Source organism: Hemitrygon akajei, chromosome 13, assembly GCF_048418815.1.
Source record: "Hemitrygon akajei chromosome 13, sHemAka1.3, whole genome shotgun sequence".
Taxonomy (NCBI): Eukaryota; Metazoa; Chordata; class Chondrichthyes; order Myliobatiformes; family Dasyatidae; genus Hemitrygon; species Hemitrygon akajei.
The window spans coordinates 107,786,482-107,812,695 of record NC_133136.1 but is presented as its reverse complement, the minus strand read 5'-3'; the positions used below and the strand labels follow the sequence as shown (position 1 = coordinate 107,812,695).

Genomic DNA, 26,214 nt, shown 5'->3' with positions numbered 1-26,214 from the left:
ATTTTTTTAATATTGAAATTATGCTACCAATCCCATCATAAAAAGGAGATATGTTAGATGAGATAAAAAGTAGAAAAGGTGATTTATCCTCAAAGCTGAAATGTAGTCTTAGTGGGATAGAATATATCTTTAATTGCTGAAGGAAGCAAAGATAGAAATGGAATTCTCTTTGGCTGAGTTCTTGAAGGCAGTGTTTGAAAATGTTATAGCCTGGGTTTAGGGGAATAATTTTGTGGAGTAGGTCATTTGTCTCCTTGACTCTTCCCTGCTACTCAATAAAATCATAACCAATTATATACCTTGACAACAATTTCTTGCATTAACTCCTTTGATTCCTTTAAAATATAAAAACCAATTGATCGCCGAATGGAATGTATTCACTAACTGAGCCTACATAACCCATTAGGTGAGATAATTCCATTTTCCCTTTAAGTAAAGGAACTGCTTCTTATTTAAAAGGAACTTCTGTCTCAATTACTTTGAGCAGAGGTGAAATTTTTTTCCTGGTATTTGAAGTAGAGGTGAACACAAGATGCTGGAAATTTTGAATAACACACAAAATGCTGTAGGAATTGAGCAATCAGGCAGCAACTATGAAGGGGAAAAATCAGTTGACAGTTCTGTTGGGACCTAAATATCAGCTGCTCATTTCCCTGCATAGATGCTGTCTAACTTGCTGGGTTCCTCCAGCTTTTTGTATTTGAATTGATGAAGTGTTTCTTCAAGAATAATGAAATATAAAGGAATATTTCTTATTCCTGCAAATCTTTAAAAGTATCCAATAGTTATTCTATTGTAGACTCGGGAAGTGAGAAGGCCGAAATCTGTGACTAATAGAAGCATAGAAAAACATACAGCACAATACAGGCCCTTCGGCCCACAAAGCTGTGTCGAACATGTCCTTGCCTAAGAAATTATCCGGAGTTGCCCATAGCCCTCTATTTTTCTGAGCTCCATGTACCTGTCCGGGAGTCTCTTAAAAGACCCTATGGTATCCGCCTCCACCACTGTTGCCGGCAGCCAATTCCACGCACTCACCACTCTATGTGACTAACAAACTAACTAACTTACCCCTATTATCTGCTCTGTACCTACTTCCAAGCACCTTAAAACTGTGCCCTCTTGTGCTAGCCATTTCAGCCCTAGGAAAAAGCCTCTAATTATCCACACAATCAATGCCTCTCATCTTATACACCTCTATCAGGTCACCTCTCATCCTCTGTCGCTCCAAGGAAAAATGGCCGAGTTCACTCAACCTACTCTCATAAAGCATGTTCCCCAATCCAGGCAACATCCTTGTAAATCTCCTCTGCACCCTTTCTATGGTTTCTACATCCTTCCTATAGTGAGGCAACCAGAACTGAACACAGTACTCCAAGTGGGGTCTGACCAGGGTCCTATATAGCTGCAATATTACCTCTCGTCTTCTAAACTCAATCCCACGATTGATGAAGGCCAATGCACCATATGCTTTCTTAACAACAGATTCAACCTGTGCAGCTGCTTTGAGTGTCCTATGGACTTGGACCCCAAGAGCTCTCTGATCCTCCACACTGCCAAGAGTCTTACCATTAATACTATATTCTGTCATCGTATTTGACCTACCAAAATGAACCACCTCACACTTATCTGGGTTGAACTCCATCTGCCACTTCTCAGCCCATTTTTGCATCCTATCAATGTCCCGCTGTAACCTCTGACAGTCCTCCACACTATCCACAACACCACCAACCTTTATGTCATCAGCAGATTTACTAACTCATCCCTTCACTTCTTCATCCAGGTTATTTATAAAAATCACAAAGAGTAGGGGTCCCAGAACAGATCCCTGAAGCACCCCACTGGTGACCGACCTCCATGCAGAATATGACCCATCTACAACCACTTTTTGCCTTCTGTGGGCAAGTCAGTTCTGGATCCACAAAGCAATTTCCCCTTGGATCTCATGCCTCTTTACTTTCTCAATAAGCCTTGCATAGGGTACCTCGTCAAATGCCTTGCTGAAATCTATATACACTACATTTACTGCTCTTCCATCATCATTGTGTTCAGTCACATCTCAGAAAATTCAATCAGGTTCATAACACATGACCTGCCTTTCCCAAAGCCACGCTGACTATTCCCTAATCATATTATGCTTCTCCAAATGTTCATAATTCCTGCCTCTCAGGATCTTTCCCATCAACTTACTTACCACTGAATTAAGACTCACTGGTCTATAATTTCCTGGGTTATCTCTACTCCCTTTCTTGAATAATGAAACAACATCTGCAACCCTCCGATCCTCTGGAATCTCTCCCGTCCCCATTGATGATGCAAAGATCATCAAAGATCAAAGAGACTCAGCAATCTCCTCCCTCACCTCCCACAGTAGCCTGGGGTACATCTCATCCAGTCCCAGTGATTTATCCAACTTCATGCATTCCAAAAGCTCCCGCACATCCTCTTTCTTAATATCTACATGCTCAAGCTTTTCAGTATGCTGTAAATCATCCCTACAATCACCAAGACTTTTTTCCCATAGTGAATATTGAAGCAAAGTATTCGTTAAGTAATCTGCTCTCTCCTCCAGTTCCATACACACTTTTCCGTCACACTTGATTGGTCCTATTCTCTCACACCTTATCCTCTTGCTTTTCACATACTTGTAGAATGCCTTGGAGTTTTCCTTAATCCTGTCTGCCAGGGCCTTCTCATGGTCCCTTCTGGCTCTCATAATTTCTTTCTTGAGCTCCTTCCTGCTAGCCTCATAATATTCTAGATCTCTATCATTACCTAGCTCTTCGAACCGAACCTTTTGTAAGCATTAAAAGTTGATATTTTGCAAAATTATTGTTTTGCTCTATAATTATATATAGAGGTGCTAAATAAGTATCCAGAATTATTTCAATGTTATTGATGCTGCAGATTAGGTTTAGCATTTATCAGTTTGTAATTATCTAAAATGCATTGTTGCATGGTAGGCATGAGTAGCGTTTTCAATTTTTGCTATCTGGTATGACTGGGAAGTTTTTAAAAGCCTTGGTTGCTATGCAGATAAATTTTGGAACAACTGTGTTTATTACTTAATTCCTAGATGCTATGAGATTCTAGAAATAAATAAGCTCTGCTTGAGCAAAGATGACAGGATAGAGAATGATGCTAAGATGCACCCTAAGATATGCTGGGACACATGATGTCAACTGGGGTCATCGGGTATGTTGGGGTCTTTCAACATCGGACACAAGGCAATCCGGGATGTAAGTTGCTTGAAGAGAAAATGTGATTAAGGTGTTGAAGGAAGTGGTAGATTGGGCTTCATGTATCAGACAATTTAGTGTTAAAATTTGTGAATTCAGGTTGTATGATTCTATGTGCAAGTAAATTTTATTTTGATTGCATTTGTGTATGCGTGTACTTCTGCATATGATAATAAACTGTTTAGCTGTTATTAAAAAAGGAAGTTTGAGGCATCTGTTCTTTAAGCTTTCAGAATATAAAAAAGCAGCTGTCATTGGAAACTTGTACAAATTTTTAAGGAAAGGAAGTAATGGAAGTATGTAATTAAGATTAACTTAATTTAGTAGCGAGAAAGGATTACAATTACGAAGAGGATTTTGGAGTTTCAAATTAGTGTTGAGAAGACCAAGTTGTAATCTGTGAGATTATGAAGAATTTTGGTAGCATGGAAAATGTTAGATAGGTTCCAGTGATTGGATTTGAGAGATATTATGTTACTGCCTTATCCAAACCCTGCAATGCAAAAAAAAAACATGGTGAACGTAATATGGAAAACTTCAATACTAATTATTGAAGTGAAGTTCTTTGGAAAAAAAAAGGAAGTTACAGATGATGGAAAAGTGCAACATTTGGAGTCAATACTGCAACAGGATAAGAATTTTTTTATAACAAAAGTTTGAGTGGTATTTGAAAGGCCAGCTGAATGCTGTGTTACGAACCCCATAACTGGGTCACTTACCAGCAAAGATAGAGAGGTCCGTTGAAGTCTGATGATACTATTTTTAACAGTATTTATTAGTAAAAATACACAAAAATAATATCAGTGCAAACATACAGATAATCTACGTCGTCAATACTAAATCTAAAAGTGCGGGTATAATAATAATCAATAAGAAATAAGCTCTATCGTTGTCTAGGGGATAATGTATTGTCCGATGGAAATATAAAAGTCACTCAGTTCACTCAGGCTGCAGCCTTTGGTTGGAGTCAAGAGAGAGATTTTTAGAAACTTGCCAGCTTTTCCTTTTTATGATTTCGATCCTTCGAGAGTTCCGTTGGTGTGTCCTTTCCCTTAGCTAAAGCCGTTCTTCTGTGGCGAGCCCGCCATTTCCCAGGCAAGGGAAAAAGACGCACGCGAGCCCCACCGGCTGTGGCTATTAAACGCTGTCATGGGATTTCTAGCGTTTCTCCTGGTGCGTCTAAAAGGGTTGTTCCCCAGACCCTCTTTTATCCTTACTCACGGGGTCTCAGATGTCAATCAGGTTGGGATGATGCAATCCCTCAACCAGCCCACTCTGGTCACCCCCTGAGGGGCTTCAATGAATAGTACAGTACTCAATACACAATTCCGTCTCCAAGAGACAATAGCCGTTATCAATGATTCCGCCTTGCTGAGGCCAGGACACATTCCAAGCCTTGTGTATTCTGGACGTCTCTCTCTCATTTCCTGGGTCCCAGACCCGAATTAATAGCAATCTTGCGATTCTCAAAAAGGAGGGGGCTACTTTGTACCTTCAGCCCCTCAGAGTTGTGGCACATTCGTAACAGCTGACTAAAAGTTTATTCAATGTCAACAGAAGTTGTTCTTCCTCTAAACGATCTCTGAGGATCAGGGATGACCTTTCATTCTGAGGAGTGGAATATGGCTGTGTGTGGATTGGGCAGTTCAGTTTTATCCAGCAATGACTAGTCCATTATTTTGCTGTGTAGCTTAGTAAAGTTTATAATTGAGAAGCATTTGCAGTGGTGCAGTTCTTTAGAGTCACAAAGCATGGAAACAGGCCTTTCAATCTGACTAGTGCTTGCTGATCAAATTGCCTACTTAGTTTGCCTATTTGACTAACTTTTAAATGTTGTAATTGTACTTATCTCTACCACTTCAAATGCATCCCATTCCACATATCTGGCACCCACTTTGTGAAAAATTGACCTTCTGGACTCATTTAAAATGTTCCCTTCTCGTGTTAAATCTATGCTCCTCATTTTTTGACTCCTGTGGGCAAAAGGCTTCCACACTACCTCTGCTTCTCCATGATTTTATGAAGTCACTCCTCATCTTCTGATACTTAAGGCAAAGAAAGCCCCAGTCTATCCAGTCTGTCCCTCATAACTCAGAGCTCTACAGCTCCCAATGCATGTGTGAGTCTTTTCTGTACCCTTTCCAGTTTATTGACATTGATCCTAAAGGTCAACGACCAGAGGTGACCACAATGTCTTGTACAATGGCAACACGATGTCCTAATTCCTGCTGTGTGCTCCCCCTTTCTGATCTCCCTGTCTAGCTCTCTTGAGTCCATTCTTAAGCTCCTATCAGTTTGTGCAAAATTTCATCAGTCATTTCGTGGCCCACTTCCCAGTTGTTCTAGATCCTGTTGGGGTCTCACTCCAAAACATCAACTCGTTATTCCCTTCCGTAGATTCTGTCTGCCTTTCCAAGTTCCTCCAGCATTTTGTGTGTATTAATCTGGATTTCCAGCATCTGCAGAATATCTTGTTTCTAATTTTAAACCACTTTCTTCACTGTCCACTGTACCAATATTTTACTGTCATTTGCAAGCTTATTAACTATGACAGCTGCATTTTCATCCAGATTATTAATATTAATAACAAACAACATTAGATCCAGCACTGATCCTGTAGCACACTGCTGGTCATAGGCCTCCAATCCAATAAACAACTGTCCACTATCAAACACTAGTTCTTACCAGTAAGCCAATTTGTATCCATAATTTGCAGATTACAATGATCCAAAAGTAACTGATCTTTCAAATGATCTTTCAGAGAAAACTTTTCAAAATAAGATACAGGATTATAGAACAGAGAAATATAAACATGGCATCAGCAGCAATATTGTGTGTGGTATCTATGAGAGACAAAGGGAAATGATTGTAGTTGGGTGGCAGTGAATTCTGAACAAGGATAGGGCTACTTAATTTTTAGATTTTCTCTGTTTACACAGGAGGAAAAACACCTGATTACTTAATTTTAACTCTTGTTTATTTGGCCATTAATTAGACCAATAAAATGCATGGTGGGTTCTCATTTGCTTTTTTTTTGTGGTGGGTGGAAGGGAAAAATGAGAACCAAATTTGGAGACCGCTTCGTTGGGCACTTCCGCTCTATCTGCCAAAAACAGAACTTCCTGGTGGCCATTTTAATTCCGATTCCCATTTGTGTTCTGGCAATGATGGTCCATTGACTCCTGTGCCAAGATGAAGCCACCCTTAGGGTGGAGGAGCAACACCTTATATTCTGTCTGGGTAGCCTCTAACCTGATGCCATGAATATCAATTTCTCCTTCTGGTTAAAAATAAGTATTTCCCTCCCCCTCCCTTTTCCTCTATTTCCCACTCAGGTCTCTTAATTCTTCTCACATGACTTTTTCCCCTGGTCCACTCTTCCTTTCCTTTATCCTATGATCCACTCTCCTTTCCTTTCGTTTCTTTTTCTCTAGCCCTTCACCTTTCCCACCCACTTGGCTTCACTTATCAACTTCCAGCTAGCCTCTTTCCCACCCCCTCCCCAGCCCTGCCGCTCAGTCCTGAAGAAGGGTCTTGGCCCTTCCATAGATGCTGTCCGACCTGTTGTGTTCCACCAGCATTTTGTGTGTGCTGCACCAAAAGGAAGATGTGTGATAGTAGAGCAACAGGAAAAAAATAAGCTAGGAATAGCATAATAGGATGAAAAATAATGGGGATGGTCTAAATAAGAGATCACTGTTGAACATAATATTGAAATTCAAAAGATTGTGATATGCCTAATTGAAAGAGAAGATGCTATCCTGGAGTTTCAGTGCAACAGTGTAAGAGAAATGAACACAGGTCAGAGTGAGAATGAGACTAATTTTATTATTGAAGTATGTATGCAGAATACAACTCTGAGATTTGTCTTTGGAAGCTCAAAGAATGAAAATTTTATCTATAATACTGAAGTTTGCAGATAGTCAAGTGATGTCTGACTGCCTCAAGCAGGAGCATCAACCAATTGACAATCAAAATGAGAGCCAATATGTATACAGTGGGTTCTGAATGAAATAGATATTTTATTGATCCCAAATAAAATTATACTGTCATAGGAGTATTACAACTGCACAGATATACAAATATTAGAAAAGAAGTAATAAAGAATAAAAAATAAGTTACCTCAAACAACCTAACAGGAGGGGGTTCATCACTTCCCCAACTATAGGTTGACTCATGAAAGAGAGTAATGACCAAGGCTATCAGATTTCCTTGCCGTAGGTCAATATTTTCATCTTAATCCAAAAGAAATTTCTCAATGATTTTGGAAAGAAAAATACAGTTAAACTATTTTAATACAGTGGAAACATTTGAGATAAATTATGTGTAGTCAGATTTTTAAGGTAATTATTCCATGATTGTACTGCATGTTGACAGCCCAGTTCATAATGGACTAATAGAATGATAGAATTAAAGGTATTTAATTCATCCCATGTTAATGATCCTTTTAGAGGTTTTTTTTTTGCCAAGATGGAAGGTCTAAACTCCATTATTCTTCATAGCTTCTGCTTTCAACACAATTATTTGTTGCCAGAGCGTTATTTTTAAACTGAGTTTTGGCAGACAGAGCTGGGGGCCAGAGTGGTTGTGATGCATCTAAGAATAACACAGTATGATCAGAACTTCCTCTGGCTAACATTCTACAGCAGGGGTTCCCAACCTGGAGTCCACAAACCTCCTAGTTTATGGCATAAAAATGGTTGGGAACCCCTTTTCTACAGCTTTGGCTTCGTACTTAGTGTTTGGTTGATTTATACTCTTCATTCAACCATAGATGAATGTAGTCAAATGAAACAGCAGTCATTTGGGGCCAAGGTACAAAACCATTACCAATGGCAAATAGCACATATGGTTATGATTTCAGGAGGGGAAGTACAGCCCCTGAGTGACATGACCATAGAATTGATGGTGCTAAACTTGATATTTAATAAATTTATGTTGCATTTGTATTGCCAATATGCATTATGGCCATCACAGCTAGTAATTTCTTAACTGTCTTTGATACAACTATTGTTTCTAGTTTAGAATTATTTGCAGATTGAGTTTAAATTTAGATCCTGCATCTGAACATATACAATATAAACTTAAAAGTTGATTCAGTAAAGGGTTCTGAGATACACGCTAGGTGTTTATGACTTTAGCTGGCAAATATTATTTTCTATCCTGGCCAAATTTATGTTTATTGCAATGCTTGTTAAAGAATCCATTGTTGAGTTTATGTAAAACCCTGTGTGTGAACTTTTTTTGTAGTTTTAAATTGAGCTAGTAGAAAGATTGTTTGATCTCAACTCATGGGGAAGAATAGGATGTATGATTCACTTAAAAACACACATAGACTTGTGGGAAATTATGTGGTTAAATTGCATATGTGAGACTGCAAATGTTGGAGCCTAGAGAAAAAACTAAACTGCTGGAAGAACTTACCGTAGATTTCGCACTACGGAGCGCACCTGATTAAAAGCCGCTGGCTCTAATTTTAGAAAGAAAATCAATTTTGTACTTGTACAAGCCGCACCAGATTTTAGGCCGCAGGTGTCCCACGTTGTAATATGAGATATTTACACAGAAAGATACTACACGTGAGGATTTTTTAACTTTTAATTAAATCCATATGGTAACATAAACAAATACATATTGCAAATGCTTTTTTTCGAACCGTGCCTGTAACACGGCTACTTTTAAATATACATACGTATCGGTAACACACAAATTACGTTGCGTATACTTTTTTACTGAACAGTGCACGAACAACATTCCAATATCTCCTAAAAAATATATACTGCAGCCTACCAGGAAAAGTTATTGATCGCCTTTAACTTAAAAGCAGCGTTTTCGATCGGGTCTAATGCCGCTCCCCCCCACCTTCCCGTTTATCGCAAACCGGTATTTCCCACAAGACGCGGCGAAACCGGATGTGACGTCATAGCATCCCGGGATGTAGTACGGAAAACAAATATACTTAAAACACTTCTAACTCTAACTAGAAAATACTAACAAATGAATTACTAAGCGAAAATATTATAAACTAAATAACTGCCATAAAGGCAGCACAATGCTTTTCTTCGAGTGTTTTCCATGTTGATGAGGGTGAGTACAAATGACTGATTTACAATAATTTAATTGTGAAAGTGCGCTTGATTTATCGTACAATTTCATTGGACCTCTGTGAACTACTCATCAATTTTATTGGTCTACTGTTACGAGGCAAAATGTTTTTGGCGGCATGAAAAAAAATCATGCATTAGCCGCACCGTAGTAAAGGCCGCAGTGTTCAAAGCTGTTCAAAATGTGGGAAAAAAGTAGCGGCTTATAATCCGACATCTACGGTAGTAGGTCAAGCAGTATCTATGGAGGTTAAAAAAAAATGATGATGTTTTGAGTGGAAACTCTGCACCCAGGACTGAGATTGTAGAGGGAAGATGGGCGAGAAATAGGAATGAGAGGGAGAGTGTACTGGAAGCTCGTAGGTGATAGGTGGAACCAAATGAAGATGGGAAGATTGGCAGATGGGTGGGGTTAGGGAGCGTATTGAGTGAGAGGCTGCTAGACTATAGGTGGTAAAATAAAAATGAACAAAATAGCAGGCAACACAAAATGTTGGAGGAGCTCTGCACTTTGTGTGTTTTGCTTTGGATCTCCAGCATCTGTTGATCTTCTCATGTTTGTGAAAATAGCAGGCAGATGGAATCAGGTGGGTGGAGAGGGAGAAGGTGAAGGATAGATACAGAGGGTGGAGGTTAGAGTTGGAAACGGAGGAATGATGGGCAGATTGAGGCAGTTTGGGGTGGGCAAAGTTGAACGTTTGAATAAGAAGCATAGGTAGGTACATAAGATGAGGGAGAGTGAGTTTTATGGGTAACAAGTGGGAGTTAAAGTAGGTTACCAGAAATTGGAAATTTCAGAACTCATACAGTCCACTAGAGAATCGGCTATTCTGGATTGCCTGTTGTGCAACAAACCAGAATTGATTAGAGAGCTTAAGGTAAAAGAACCCTTAGGGGCAAGTGATCATAATGTAGTTGAATTCACTGTGGAAGACACTAGCAGTGTGGTGGAAGTTCCAGAGGTCAGGGGGCATGAAGTGTGTGAAGCTACCGTAACTAACGAGAGGGTTCTTAGAAAACTGAAAGGTCTGAAGATAGGTAAGTCACCTGGACTAGATGGTGTACACCCCAGAGTTCTAAAATACATGGCTGAAGAGATTGTGGAGGCATTAGCAATGATCTTTCAAGAATCACTTAATTGCTATATTTCTTCACTATTCTTGGTTGGTGCAGCTGTAACGAAACCCGGTTTCCCTCGGGATCAATAATGTCTGTCTGTCTGTCTTGAATGGTTCCTCAAGACAGGTAAATTGCAATTGTCAGTCCACTCTTCAAGAAGGGAGAGAGGCAGAAGCAAGGAACCTACAGACCAGTTAGTCTGACCTCAGTGGTTGGAAAGATGTTGGAGTTGTTTATTAAGGTTGATGTCTCAGGGAACTTGGAGGCACATGATAAAATAGGCCATAGTCGGCATGGTTTCCTCAAGGGACAGTCTTGTCTGACAAATCTTTTGGAATTCTTTAAAGAAATAGCAAGCAGGATGGACAAAGGAATAACAATTGATGTTGTGCATTTGGATTTCAGAAGGCCTTTGACATAGTGCCACACTTGAAGCTGTGTAAAAAGCCATAAGCCCAAGGTATTGCAGGAAAGGTTCTAGCATGGAAAAAGCAGTGGCTGAGTGGCAGGAGGCAAAGTGTGGGAATAAAGGGAGCCTTTTCTGGCTAGCTGCCACTGACTAGTGGTATTCCACAAGGGTCTGGTTGGGACTGATTCTTTTTTATGTTGTATGTCAATGACTTGGATGATGGAATTGATGATTTTGTTGCAAAGTTTGTGGATGATATGAAGATAGTTAGAGGGGCAGGTAGTTTTGAGGAGGTAGAAAGGCTACAGAAGTGTATGGACAGATTGGGAGAATGGGCAAAGAAATGGCAGATGGAATACAGTGTTGGGAAGTGTATTGTCGTGCACTTTGGTAGAAGGGTTGACCATTTTCGAAATGGAGAGAAAATATAAAAAACTGAGGTGCAATGGATCTTGGGAGTCCTTGTGCAGGATAGATAGATAGATAGATAGATACTTTATTCATCCCCATGGGGAAATTCAACTTTTTTCCAATGTCCCATACACTTGTTGTAGCAAAACTAATTACATACAATACTTAACTCAGTAGAAAAATATGATATGCATCTAAATCACTATCTCAAAAAGCATTAATAATAGCTTTTAAAAAGTTCTTAAGTCCTGGCGGTAGAATTGTAAAGCCTAATGGCATTGGGGAGTATTGACCTCTTCATCCTGTCTGAGGAGCATTGCATCGATAGTAACCTGTCGCTGAAACTGCTTCTCTGTCTCTGGATGGTGCTATGTAGAGGATGTTCAGAGTTATCCATAATTGACCGTAGCCTACTCAGCGCCCTACGCTCAGCTACCGATGTTAAACTCTCGAGTACTATGCCCAAGACAGAGCCCGCCTTCCTTACCAGCTTATTAAGACGTGAGGCGTCCCTCTTCTTAATGCTTCCTCCCCAACACGCCACCACAAAGAAGAGGGCGCTCTCCACAACTGACCTATAGAACATCTTCAGCATCTCACTACAGACATTGAATGACGCCAACCTTCTTAGGAAGTACAGTCGACTCTGTGCCTTCCTGCACAAGGCATCTATGTTGGCAGTCCAGTCTAGCTTCTCGTCTAACTGTACTCCCAGATACTTGTAGGTCTTAACCTGCTCCACACATTCTCCATTAATGATCACTGGCTCCATATGAGGCCTAGATCTCCTAAAGTCCACCACCATCTCCTTGGTCTTGGTGATATTGAGACGCAGGTAGTTTGAGTTGCACCATATCACAAAGTCCTGTATCAGTTTCCTATACTCCTCCTCCTGTCCATTCCTGACACATCCCACTATGGCCGTGTCATCAGCGAACTTCTGCACATGGCAGGACTCCGAGTTATATTGGAAGTCTGATGTGTACAGGGTGAACAGGACCGGAGAGAGTACGGTTCCCTGCGGCGCCCCTGTGCTGCTGACCACCGTGTCAGACCTACAGTCTCCCAACCGCACATACTGAGGTCTATCTGTCAAGTAGTCCACTATCCAATCCACCATGTGAGAGTCTACTCCCATCTCCGTTAGTTTTAGGATACCCTAAAGGTCAATTTGCAGATTGAATCTGGTGTGGAAGTCAAATGTGATTTTAGCAATTATTTCAAGAGGACTAGAATATAAAAGCAAGGAGGTAATGTTGAAACTTTATAAACCACAGGTGAGGCTCACTTGGTAACACGTACAATACGCTGGAGGAACTCAACAGGTCAGGCAGCATAATGAACAGTCAACGTTTCAGGCCGAGACCCTTCGTCAGGACTGAAGAGGGAGGGGGCAGGGGCCCTATAAAGAAGGTGGGGGGAGGGTGGGAAGGAGAAGGCTGGTAGGTGCCAGGTGAAAAACCAGTAAGGGGAAAGATCAAGGGGTGGGGGAGGGGATAGGCAGGAAAGGTGAAGAAGGAATGTAAGAAGAAAGTACTGTGGATAGTAGAAGGAGGCGGAACCATGAGGGAGGTGATAGGCAGCTGTAAGAGGAGGCAGAGTGAAACTGGGATGGGGGAAGGGAGGGGGAGGGAATTACCAGAAGTTGGAGAATTCAATGCTCATGCCCAATGTTCCTCCTGCATGTTGTGCATGTTGCTTTGACCCCAGCATCTGCAGAGTATTTTGTGCTTTTGTGGCACACTTGGTGTCTTATGAGCAGGATTTGGTCCCTTATCTTAGAAAGGATGTGCTGAAACTGGAGAGGGTTCAAAAGAGATTCATGAAAATGATCCTGGGATTGAATGACCTGTTATATGAGGACTGTTTGATGGCTCAGGCCCTGTATTCACTAGAATTCAGAAGAATGAGGGGTGACCTCATTGAAACCTATTGATGGTGAAATGCCTTAATGCAGTGCATGTGGAGAGTTTAAGACCAGAGGATACAGCCTCAGAATAGAGGGTCATCCTTTTTGAATGGAGATGAAGAGGAATTTCTTCAGCCAGAGAGTGGTGAATCTGTGGAATTCTTTGCCTCAGGCAGCTGTGGAAGCCAAATCTTTATGTATATTTAAGACAGAGGTTTATAGTTTCTTGATTGGATAGGGCATGAAGGGATGTGGAGAGAAGGCAGGATATTGGGGCTGAGGAAAAAAATCAATCAGCTATGATGAAATGGTGGAGAGGACTTGATGGGCCAAATGGCCTAACCCTGCTCCTATATCTTACTGTATTTTTATAAATTCTGTAGGAATAGGGTCTACTTGAGTTTATAAGTTGCACAGGGATCAAGTTTAGATGAGTTTAAAAGAGCATTGAGAACTATGGTCCTAGTGATTTTAAAAGAGGTGTGGGCTCACCAGGGCCCTATGTGTTTTAAGGGGATGTGGGGAATAGAAGTCCTGTGAGTTGAAAGGGAGTGTGGGAAAATGGGCATCCAGTGAGTTGAAAGGGAGTGTGGGAAAATGGGCATCCAGTGAGTTGAAAGGGAGTGTGGGAAATGGGGATCCAGTGAGTTGAAAGGGAGTGTGGGAAAATGGGCATCCAGTGAGTTGAAAGGGAGTGTGGGAAAATGGGCATCCAGTGAGTTGAAAGGGAGTGTGGGAAAATGGGCATCCAGTGAGTTGAAAGGGAGTGTGGGAAAATGGGCATCCAGTGAGTTGAAAGGGAGTGTGGGAAATGGGGATCCAGTGAGTTGAAAGGGAGTGTGGGAAATGGGATCCAGTGAGTTGAAAGGGAGTGTGGGAAATGGGCATCCAGTGTGTGGGAAATGGGGATCCAGTGAGTTGAAAGGGAGTGTGGGAAAATGGGCATCCAGTGAGTTGAAAGGGAGTGTGGGAAATGGGGATCCAGTGAGTTGAAAGGGAGTGTGGGAAATGGGCATCCAGTGAGTTGAAAGGGAGTGTGGGAAATGGGCATCCAGTGAGTTGAAAGGGAGTGTGGAAAATGGGGATCCAGTGAGTTGAAAGGGAGTGTGGGAAATGGGGATCCAGTGAGTTGAAAGGGAGTGTGGGAAATGGGGATCCAGTGAGTTGAAAGGGAGTGTGGGAAATGGGATCCAGTGAGTTGAAAGGGAGTGTGGGAAATGGGCATCCAGTGTGTGGGAAATGGGGATCCAGTGAGTTGAAAGGGAGTGTGGGAAATGGGCATCCAGTGTGTGGGAAATGGGGATCCAGTGAGTTGAAAGGGAGTGTGGGAAATGGGGATCCAGTGAGTTGAAAGGGAGTGTGGGAAAATGGGCATCCAGTGAGTTGAAAGGGAGTGTGGGAAATGGGGATCCAGTGAGTTGAGTGTGGGAAATGGGCATCCAGTGAGTTGAAAGGGAGTGTGGGAAATGGGCATCCAGTGAGTTGAAAGGGAGTGTGGGAAAATGGGCATCCAGTGAGTTGAAAGGGAGTGTGGGAAATGGGGATCCAGTGAGTTGAAAGGGAGTGTGGGAAATGGGATCCAGTGAGTTGAAAGGGAGTGTGGGAAATGGGCATCCAGTGTGTGGGAAATGGGGATCCAGTGAGTTGAAAGGGAGTGTGGGAAATGGGGATCCAGTGAGTTGAAAGGGAGTGTGGGAAATGGGCATCCAGTGTGTGGGAAATGGGGATCCAGTGAGTTGAAAGGGAGTATGGGAAATGGAGATCCCAGTTAGTGTAGCTATGACAAATGGTGGCATGTTGAGTTTCATGAGAATCCTGGAAATGGGGCCCTTATGATTTTAAAGCAACTATGAGAAGTGGACCCTGGGAGAACTTGCGTTTAAGGGAAGCATTGGAATTGGGGCCACCAGTGTGTGAAAATGTATAGGAAATGGGGTTCAGAGAGCCCACTGCTGAACTGTTTTTCAAAACAATTGGTAAGTGCATTATTGGACTTTTTCTCTATTCAATTTTCACCATTATTACAATTGGAATGTCATCCACTTTGGAATGAAAATTGATAATCAGATTATTATTGATATAGTGAAAGATTGTAGCATGCTGTTGTGCAGAGGGATTAGGAGTGCCGATGTTTGAATTGCAAAAGGTTGGTTGCATTTACAAAAGGCTATCGAGGCGAATGGAATCGTGCCTTCATTGCTCGAGGGTCTGAATTTAAGAGCAGGGATTTTATGGTGCAACTGTGCAGGACACTGCTGAGGCCTTACCTGGAGTACTGCATGCATTTCTGTTTTCCTTACTTGATGAGAAAAGATGTATTAGCTTTGGAGGGAGTGTAGATGAGGTTTACGGCTTGATTCTGGAGATGATAGAGGTGAGGGGTGGTAAGCCTCTGAGAAGAGATTGTGTTGACTGGGTCTGTACTCGATAGAATTCCAAAAAGATGAGAGGGAATGTTCCACTTTGACAGGTTGGCTAAACCAGTTGAGGATAGCTGGTGGCCTCATACCCTAGTGAGATAGGGACATGCCTGTTCTAGCATGCAGTCTGCTCCAGTGGACTGGGTGAATGAGATCTTCAGTAAGATCCAACAGCCAGGAAGGTGGTGCTGCAGTGCTCCGTGGAGAGAAAAGGGTATGATTGGGCACAGAAGACATTATAGTCATCCAGTGGAAACAAGGAAGACCCCAGTTTGTGACACTTGTTCATCCCACTGGACTTGAACTTCTGAGACCAAGAGAGTTCTACTGCCCCAGTGCAATGGCGTTTTCACTTTTAAAAACTCTGCCTCACAGGTCTCCTGTCATTGTTGGACATGATAGACAGCTACCATTTGAGACACAGATTTTTTGCAAGGTAGAGGAATTAAGGGTTAACCAAATTGGTCATGATTTTATGGATAGCAAATCAGACTGGATGGGCCACATGGTCTACCACTTTTCATATTTATTTTCATGTGGAACATTCAACAGCTTTTGCCATTGTAACACAGGAATATGCAGCAACTTCCAGAACATGAGATTTACAAGTTGCTGTCAGTAGTTTCCTGCTTTCCCATTGTATGTGTTGTTCAGTAAATATCTCCAGCATAATCTTTGGCAATCAGTGTGTTGGTCATACCTTCAGGTATTTAGGAACAAATCTGGATTATTGAGGCTATTACGTAAAAATTCTGTGACCCAGGACAATAGGCTGTTATTTTTATTCAGAAAGCTGCTCCCAGTTTGTGCTTGTTATTCCCTGAATGTTATATCTGAGAATTTTTTGACTTCAACCTGAATGATGGCATAATTTTTGAGGGGTGTTTAAGATCCCTATACCTGTTCTTAAGAATGATCAAAATCCTGGAAGATGTAATCCTTGCAACAGAGAACACCTAATGTATTGGAGCAGTCTTTTAAGTTTAAAAGTATTTTGCCACTGTCCACAAAATATAGGCTTTATCTTACATTGGTGAAATTTGCACTTTTGTCCCCCATCTTTCAGGTATTTGGAAATGCTCCCTCTGGCACTATGACCGAGAAATTTTCAGACCTGTTGCAATTTGCTGCCCAGGTGTCGCGCTTGATGGTGACAGAAATCAGGAGAAGAGCCTCAAACAAATCTACAGGTAATTGATACATGGGCTCAGTTGAAAGTTACCATTTGAAAGTTTTGTGTTGTTTGGAGATGAGCACAGAACAAATGATAAGACCGTAAGATATAGGAGCAGAATTAGGCCATTTGGCCCATCGAGTCTTCTCTGCCTTTTCATCATGGCTGATCCATTTCCTTCTCAGCCTCAGTCTTCTGCCTTCTCCTCATATCCCTTTGTGCCCAGACTAATCAAGGATCTATCAACCTCTGCCTATAATGATATAAATTTATATATATATATATACACACACACACACACACACACACACACACACATAAACTCTTCTCATCCTTATCTCTGCTGAATCCTGAGTTTATCCTTTGTTCTATTTATAATTTACAGCTTATTAATCTTAATGTATTATATAATGTAATAGAGACTTTCATTATAACTTCAGGTTTTAAAATTTGGAGCATTAGATCTCAATTTTGAGTTTGTTGGGTTCACACAACTCTTCAATGTACTTGCCATTCAAATTTGTCCATTTCTTCTATTTCTGTCATTGCTGTCTTTAACTAGTGCTGCTTGATATGCCATTGCGTGTAAGTCTTGCTTCTTGTCAGTAGATACTTGAGGTTCTTATCCTACTTCACTTAAAAATTTCCTTCTTTCTACCTATCTATAACCAAATTTTAATAATTTCTCATGAATTATTTTTGATAAGATCGACACTAGTTTGAAATCCATTTAATTGGGGCCTGCTAAAAAGAAAATTGCAGCTCTTTAATTTCTAGACTTCAGATTAGATAAGCCCATATGCCAGAAAGAATGAATTATGGATGACTACTCTATCAATTACTTGTTTGAATTTTTGTCGTCTTGTTTCAGCAAAAGCTGCAGATATTTATGTAATTTAAATTTATGATTGTTGCGTCAAGTTGCTGCTGTTTTCTGCATACCAAAGTGTAAGATATGCAGGATAAAATATTCAATTAAAAGAAATAATAGACAATAGACAATACTATTGTCTAAAAGAAATAATGAAAAATAAAAACTTAAAATTGATTGATGCTGTCCACCACCTTGGCTGAAAAATGTCCATTGACCACCATCCATTGTTTTTTGTCAGTAAGTCATAACAATTCTTCCACTTTCATTTTATTTCTGTGCTTTTGACATCTTATAAAGCCAATGTGGTACTTAGCTAAATGCCTTTTAAGGTCCATTTACACAACATAGTGGCCACTTTGTTAGGTACACCTGTATACCTCGTTAATGCCAATATCTAATCAACCAATCATATGGCAGTGACTTGATGCATAAAAGTATGCAGGTATGGTCAAGAGGTTCAGTTCAAACCAAACATCAAAATGGGAAGAAATGTGATCTAAGTGACTTTGACCATGGAGTGATTAGTGCCAGGCAGTGGTTTGAGTATCTCAGAAACTGCTCATCTTCTGTGATTTTCATGCACAATAGTTTCTAAGTTTAATGGAGAATAGTGTAAGAAATATCATGCATTCAGTGAGCGGCTGTTCTGTGGACGAAAGCACCTTGTTAATGAGAATGGCCGAATGACACACTGGTTTAAACTGACAGGAAGGTAACAAAAAATCAGATAACCATGCATTACAACAGTGCTGTACAGAAGACCTTCTCTGAACGCACGTTTTGAACCTTGAAGTGAATGGGCTACAGCAGCAGAACACTTGCCTTTAGTGACCAAGATGCATTCAGTAATATTATTTCAAGTCCTTTCCATTTTTACCTTGTCTCATATATGAAGTGTTTTTAATAAAGCCTACACCATTCCCTTCCTTCATAAAGATGGCTGGAGTGTGCTCACTTAACAGTTTACCACGTCTTTTTCTTGCCTGTGGAAATTTTTTTTTTTTGGAAACTGTATAAGCTTTCCCAAATGATTACTTGCACTTTGTTTCTGAAGTGTTTCAAAGATCAGTTTAGTGTTGCTTGCTACTGCTTTCCTACAGGCACTTCAAACTTCTTAATCAACTTGGCTATTCTTTTTTCTGTTTCCTGAATGTTAACTGAATCTTGACCCTGATAAGTGTCATGTACCTTATTCAGTTTTGATTAATTTGTATAGCTATTTGTCTCACTTTTCCATTGTAAAACTTTTGGAAAAGTTTGTTCATTCGTAGAATATTTATTTGTGATGCTTTGTGGCATTGGGTACCAACTTTTATTTTTCAATGTCTATTATTATCAAATAATGAAACGTGCACTATTTTGTGACAGCAGGAACACATTCTAGTTATTAGCACAATGATTAGTTTTGTCTACTTATAATCTCCTTCTGTCAACAGAGGCAGCTAGTCGTGCCATTGTCCAGTTTTTGGAAATTAATCAAAGTGAAGAATCAAGTAGAGGATGGATGCTTCTCACTACAATCAACCTACTGGCGTCATCAGGACAGGTTATTTTACATGTAACAAATAGCATGAAATAGAGCTTAAACACAAGATTCTGCCGAAGCTAGAAGTCCAGAGCAACACACAAAATTCTGGAGGAACTCAGTAGGTTAGGTCAGGCAGACTGAATAAAAATGGTTGGCCACTGGTAAATCCTTTCTGTTGTGGACCCAAATGGAATATGAGATGTTATGAGAAAATGAAATAGAGCTTCCTGGGATAGCTGGAATCTTCTCTCCCACTTTTCTCAATTACTTCTCTCCCCCGCCCTCTCGCTACCCATCTCTATCTGTTCCTATTCATAACATGCCAGTTTTCCTCTGTTAAAACCAGTGCCATAGAAAGAGCCACTGGTGACCTGACTCTGCACTTTACTCTGAATTGGAAACTGGCGATGTTTTTGCAATGTAGCTGGCTTTGACTGAAGGCCAGAACTGAAGTGTTGGACTGCCTATTTGGTGTTGGGCCTGTCGTTGGTGCTCACCTGCTAGTGGTCCCAGCCCCAGTACCCATCCTGCATTCCAGACCTTCAGTTGAGCCCTTATTCATGATTAGCTCTGGGCCCAAATAAACTGGTAGGTGGAGATCTGTCAATATCTGACACTGGCTAAGACATTGGTGAGCAAGATTTGGCCTATAAAATGGATATAGTATTTGTTCAAATTAATCTGTTGCTGCAGTTTCAAAGAGTTCTAAAGAATTTGTATAAGCATGCTAGACTGTACTGTTCTTGGAAATGTTATCCTTATATTGCTGCTCTCAGCGATTTGCTCATGTTATAGACTACATATGTGAACTTAAGTGTGTACAGGGAGAAAATATGGTTTTTTGAATATGACAAGAAAAGAAATGTTTATCCTCTAAGAGCCAAAGGGAAATTCTTGGCAGTTTTTCTAGTTAGAGAAAAACCATCAAAAGACACTTACATGTCAAAGTGAAAACAGATCTTTATAGTGTGATCTAAATTAAGTACAAATATAAAACACAAAATAATTGATTGCATAAGTTTTCACTCCCGTTTTAATATGACCCACCAAATCATCACTGGTGTAGCCAATTGGTTTTCGAAGTCACATAATTAGTTCAGGTGTTTTAGCAATACATAAAACTATGTGTTGTCGAGGTGTTTCAACTGATTGTAGTAAAAATACATCTGTACCTGGAAGGTCCAACTGCTGGTGTGTCAGTATCCTGGCAAAAATTGCACCATGAAGACAAAAGAGCACTCCATGCAACTCTGTGAAAAAGTTAATTGAAAAGTACAAGTCAGATGGGAACAGTAGTTAAGTCAATCATCAAGAAATGGAAAGCATATGGCAGAGCTGTAAATCTACCTAGAGCAGCCATAGAATCATAGAACATTACAGCACAGAAACAGGCCTTTTGGCTCTTCTTGGCTGTGCTGAACCATTTTCCTGCCTAGTCCCACTGACCTGCACCCAGCCCATATCCCTCCATACACCTCTCATCCATGTGCCTGTCCAAGTTTTTTTTAAATGTCAAAAGTGAGCCCGCATTTACCACTTCATCTGGTAGCTCATTCCACAGCTCATTTCACTCTCTGTGTGATGAAGCCCCCCTCCCCCCCCATGTTCCCTTTAAATTTATCCCCCTTCACCCTTAACCTCTGTCCTCTGGTTTTTTTTCTCCCCTAGCCTCAGTGGAAAAAGCCTGCTTGCATTCACTCTATCTATGCCCATCATAATTTTATATATCTCTATCAAGTCTCCCCTCATTCTTCTACGCTCCAGGGAATAAAGTCCTAACCTATTCAACCTTTCTCTGTAACTCAGTTTCTCAAGTCCCAGCAACATCCTTGTAAACCTTCTCTGAACTCTTTCAACCTTATTAATGTCATTCCTGTATTCAGTAACCAAAACTGCACACAATACTCCAAATTCAGCCTCACCAATACCTTGTACAACCTCACCATACCATTCCAACTCTTATACTCAATACTTTGATTTATAAAGGCCAATGTACCAAAAGCTCTCTTTACTACCCTATCTACCTATGACACCACTTTTAGGGAATTTTGTATCTGTATTCCTAGATCCCTCTGTTCTACTGCACTCCTCAGTGCCCTACCATTTACCTTGTATGTTCTACCTTGGTTTTTCCTTCCAAAGTGCAATACCACACACTTGTCTGTATTAAATGCCATCTGCCATTTTTCAGTCCATTTTTCCAGTTGGTCCAGATCCCTCTGCAAGCTTTGAAAACCTTCCTCACTGTCTGCTACATCTCCAATCTTTATATCATCAGCAAATTTGCTGATCCAATTTACTACATTATCATCCAGATCATTGATATAGATGACAAATAACAATGGACCCAGCACTGATCCCTGTGGCGCACTGTTAGTCACAGGCCTCCACTCAGAGAAGCAATCCTCCACTACCACTCTCTGGCTTCTCCCATTAAGCCAATGTCTAATCCAATTTACTACCTCACCATATATACCTAGCGACTGAATCTTCCTAACTAACCTCCCATGCGGGACCTTGTCAAAGGCCTTTACTGAAGTCCATGTAGACAACATCCACTGCCTTCCTTTCATCCAGTTTACTGGTAACCGCCTTGAAAAACTCTAATAGATTTGTTAAACGTGACCTACCACGCACAAAGCCATGTTGACTGTCCCTAATAAGTCCTTGTCTACCTAAACACTTGTAGATCCTATCTCTTAGTACTCCTTCCAATAATTTACTTACTACCGACGTCAAATTTACCAGCCTATAATTTCCCAGATTACTTTTAGAGCCTTTTTTAAACAACGGAACAACATGAGCTATCCTCCAATCTTCCGGCACCTCACCCGTAGATACCGATGTTTTAAATATATCTGCCAGGGCCCCTGCAATTTCAACACCAGTCTCCTTCAAGGTCCGAGGGAATACCCTGTCAGGTCCTGGGGATTTATCTACTTCGATTTGCCTCAAGATAGCAAGCACCTCCTCCTCTTCAATCTGTATAGGTTCCATGACCTCACTACCTGTTTGCCTTATTCTCATTGACTCCATGCCAGTTTCCTTAGTAAATACAGATGCAAAAAACCCATTTAAGATCTCCCCCAATTAGTTTGGTTCCATACATAGCTGACCACTCTGATCTTCAAGAGGACCAACTTTATTCCTTACTATTCTTTTGCTCTTAATATACCTGTAGAAGCTCTTTGGATTATACTTCATCTTGACTGCCAAAGCTACCTCATGTCTTCTTTTAGCCCTCCTGATTTCTTTAAGTATTCTTTTGCACTTGAAATGAATTGAATTTTGATTTATTGTAATTTAGAAACCACAACTGCAATGCAGTTAAAAAATGAAACAACATTCCTCCAGAATGATATCACAAAAGCACACAACAAAACAGACTACACCAGAAAATCCTCATAATGTTTGGTAATCCCCAGATCCAGAGTCCGGAGAGGCTGCTGAGTATTAATATCGCACTACCATCTTAGCGCGTTCCCCGGAAAGGAGCTCCAAACTCACCAGACATAACAAGACTACCCGGACACACCAAGTCAGGAGACAAACTGTACCACCCAACAAACCAAAAACTAAAGCTACAAGACCTACACAAAACCACACAGTTACAATAATGCAAACAATACCATAATTGATTAAAAAAAACAGACCAAGGGCACAGTAAAAAATGGTCCAAAGATGTTAAAAGACTATAAGTTCGAAAGAAACAACCACACAGTTTCCACAAGTCCTCAGGGTCCCGATAGACTCGTCATCCCACGCAGGCGGCAGTAGGGAATACCCCGCTATGGACTCCCGTGGCGTCGCTGGACTCAGCCTCGCAGACACAGCACACAGTGAAAGCACCCCGACCGCAGCGGACTCTGAGTCCGCCGAACCTCTGAGCTCCGACCATCCCCTCTCTGAGCACCATCCTCTGCTGAGTGCACTACGACGCCTCTGCCACCGGCAATGCGATCCCGAGGACTGGGGGCCTGTTCTTCCCAGCAGAGACCCGGACCTCACAACAGCAGCAGCAACGAAGAACACCTTTCCTGGAGATTTCCAGATGTTCCTCCGTGCTCCCACGTCTGTTTTTCATCAGCTTAGGATTGCTCACGGCACACCGCTTAACAGATATCAACTCTGGAGAGGCTGTTGCAAACTGCGTCGCGTTGCCATCTTGAAGCATCTTTAATACTTTTAATACTCCTCAATTACTTTATTTGCTCCCTGTTTCCTATACATGTCATACATCTCTCTCTTCTTCTTTTTTCAGAGTTCCAATATCCCTAGAGAACCAAGGTTCCTTATCCTTATTCACTTTGCCTTTAATCCTGCCAGGAGCATACAAACTCTACACTCTCAAAATTTCTCCTTTGAAGACCTCCCATTTACCAACAACATCCTTGCCAGAGAACAACCTGTCCCAATCCACACTTTTTAGATCCTTCCTCATTTCTTCAAAATTGGCCTTTTTCCAGTTTCCGTGATCAAGTTGAAACTAATGGTGTTATGATCACTGGAACCAAAGTGTTCCCCTATACACACTTCTGTCACCTGTCCTAACTCGTTTCCTAATAGGAGATCTAATATTGCATCCTCTCTAGTCAGTACCTCTATATTTTGATTTAGAAAACTTGCCTGAACACATTTTACAAACTCTAATCTACCTAGCCCTTTAACAGTATGGGAGTCCCAGTCAGTGTGTGGAAAATTAAAATCCCCTACAATCACAACTTTGTTTCCTGCTGCTGTCTGCTATCTCTCTGCAGATTTGCTCCTCCAATTCTCGCTGACTTTTGGGTGGTCTATAATACAACCCCATTAATGTGCTCACACCTTTCCCGTTTCTCAGCTCCACCCATATGGCCTCAGTAGACAAGCCCTCTAATCTGTCCTGCCTGCGCACTGCTGTAACATTTTCCCTGCCTAGCAATGCCACCTCACCACCCTTTATCCCTCTGCCTCTATCACCTCTGAAACATTGGAACCCTGGAACATTAAGCTGCCAGTCCTGCCCCTTCTGTAGCCAAGTTTCACTAATGGCTATAATGTCATAATTCCATGTGTCATTCCACGCCCTCAGCTTGTCAGCCTTCCCCACAATTCTCCTCGAATTGAAATAGACACATCTCAGAAGATTATTATCACCACACACAACCCTTCTATTTGTGACTTTGCATGAAACTTTAACGTCATTTATTTTCATCCCCACTCCACTATCTACTCTGACACTCTGGTTCCTAACCCCGTGCAAATCTAGTTTAAACTCCCCCCGATAGCACTAACAAACCTCCCTGCGAGGATATTGGTCCCCCTATATTTCAGGTGTAACCCGTCTCTCTTGTACAGGTTCCACCTACCCCAGAAGAGGTCCCAATGATCCTGAAATCTGAAACCCTGCCCCCAACACCAGTTCCTCAGCCAAGTGTTCATCCTCCAGAACATCCTATTCTTACCCTCACTGGCACGTGGCACAGGTAGCAATCCTGAGATTACCACCCTCAAGGTTCTGCTTTTTAACTTCTTACCAATCTCTCTGTACTCACTCTTCAGGACCTCTTCACTCTTTCTCCCTATGTTATTGGTACCCATGTGTACCATGACATCTGGCTGTTCACCCTCCCATTTCGGAATGCTGTGCACGAGATCAGAAACATCCCTGAACCTGGCACCCGGGAGGCAACAAACCATCCGGGAGTCTCTGTCACGGCCACAGAACCTCCTGTCTGTACCTCTAACTATCGAGTCCCCTATCACTACCACTCTCCTCTTCTTCCCCCCCTCCCTTCTGCACTGCAGAACCAGACTCAGTGCCAGAGATCCGGCTTCCGCAGTTTGTCCCAGGTAATTCATCCCCCCCCCCCCCCCCCCAACAGTATCCAAATTGGTATACTTGTTGAGGGGAATGGCCGCAGGGGAGTTCTGCTCTGCCTGCCCTTTCCCCTTCCCTCACTTGACAGTAACCCAATTACCTGTGCACTGCTCCTTTGGCGTAACTGCCTCCCTGTGGCTACTATCTATAAACCTCTCATTCTCCGGAATGATCCGGAGGTGATCCAGCTCCTGCTCCAGTTTCCTAACACAGTTTGTTAGGAGCTGCAGCTGGATGCACTTCCTGCAGGTGTTGTTGTCAGGGACACCGGAGGTCTCCCTGACTTCCCACATTCGGCAAGAGGAGCATTCCAACATCCTGCCTGACATTCTCTCTACTCTAAACAGAACAAAACAAAACTTACCGGAATCTGCCTGTTCACTCCGAAGCCTGTTGAACCAAAGCCGTCTCAGTCTGACTCGGTCCACTCCGACGATGACCGCTGCATATGGCGGTCTTTTTTTTAAAATTTGGTGCTCTACGTCACACGCTACACAGTCTAGTCTCTTTTCCCCGATCAGTTAAGGAAAAATGGCTTCTCTCCAAGATGCCTTTACTTGTTAACTCTCCGCCTCTTGCTTCAATTTTAAAGCCCGTCCTCAAAAACTGAGTGACAGTGTAAGAAGGGGACTAGTGAGGGAGGCCACCAAGAGACCTTTGACAACTCTGGAGGAGTTACAAGCTTCAGTGGCTGAGATGGGAGAGACTGCACATACAGCAACTGTTGTCTGGGTGCTTCACCAGTTGCAACTTTATGGGAGAGTGGCAAAGAGAAAACCATGATGAAAATAAAACTCACATTAAATTTTGGCTAGAGTTTGCCAGAAGGCATATGGGGCACTCTTAAAGTCAGCTGGAAGAAGGTTTTATAGTTTGATGAAATCAAAATTGAGCTTTTTGGTCATCAGGTTAAACACTATGTTTGGCATAAGTCAAACACTGCCCATCATCAAAAACACACCATCTCCACTGTGAAGCATGGTGGTGGCTACAGCATGCTATGGGGTTGCTTCACTGCAGCAGGTCGTGGGAGGCTTGTGAAGGTGGGGGTAAAATTAATGCATCAAAATACAGGGAAATCCTGATGCAGTCTGCAAGAGAACTGGGAGAAGATTTCTTTTCCAGCAAGACAATGACCCTAAGCATAAACCCAAAGCTATACAAGAA

At 41.6% G+C, this 26,214-nt stretch overlaps 1 protein-coding gene across 2 annotated transcripts in view; it reads left to right on the top strand.

Moving 5' to 3' along the window:
• The window catches only part of wdfy3 (WD repeat and FYVE domain containing 3), a 333,550-nt gene that overhangs the window by 93,343 nt on the left and 213,993 nt on the right, over positions 1–26,214 (top strand). For both annotated transcript variants that reach the window (XM_073065240.1, XM_073065239.1), the window contains exons 3-4: positions 16,678–16,801; positions 19,096–19,205. In XM_073065240.1, the coding sequence (XP_072921341.1) occupies positions 16,678–16,801; positions 19,096–19,205 (234 nt within the window). The remainder of the gene's footprint in view (positions 1–16,677; positions 16,802–19,095; positions 19,206–26,214) is intronic.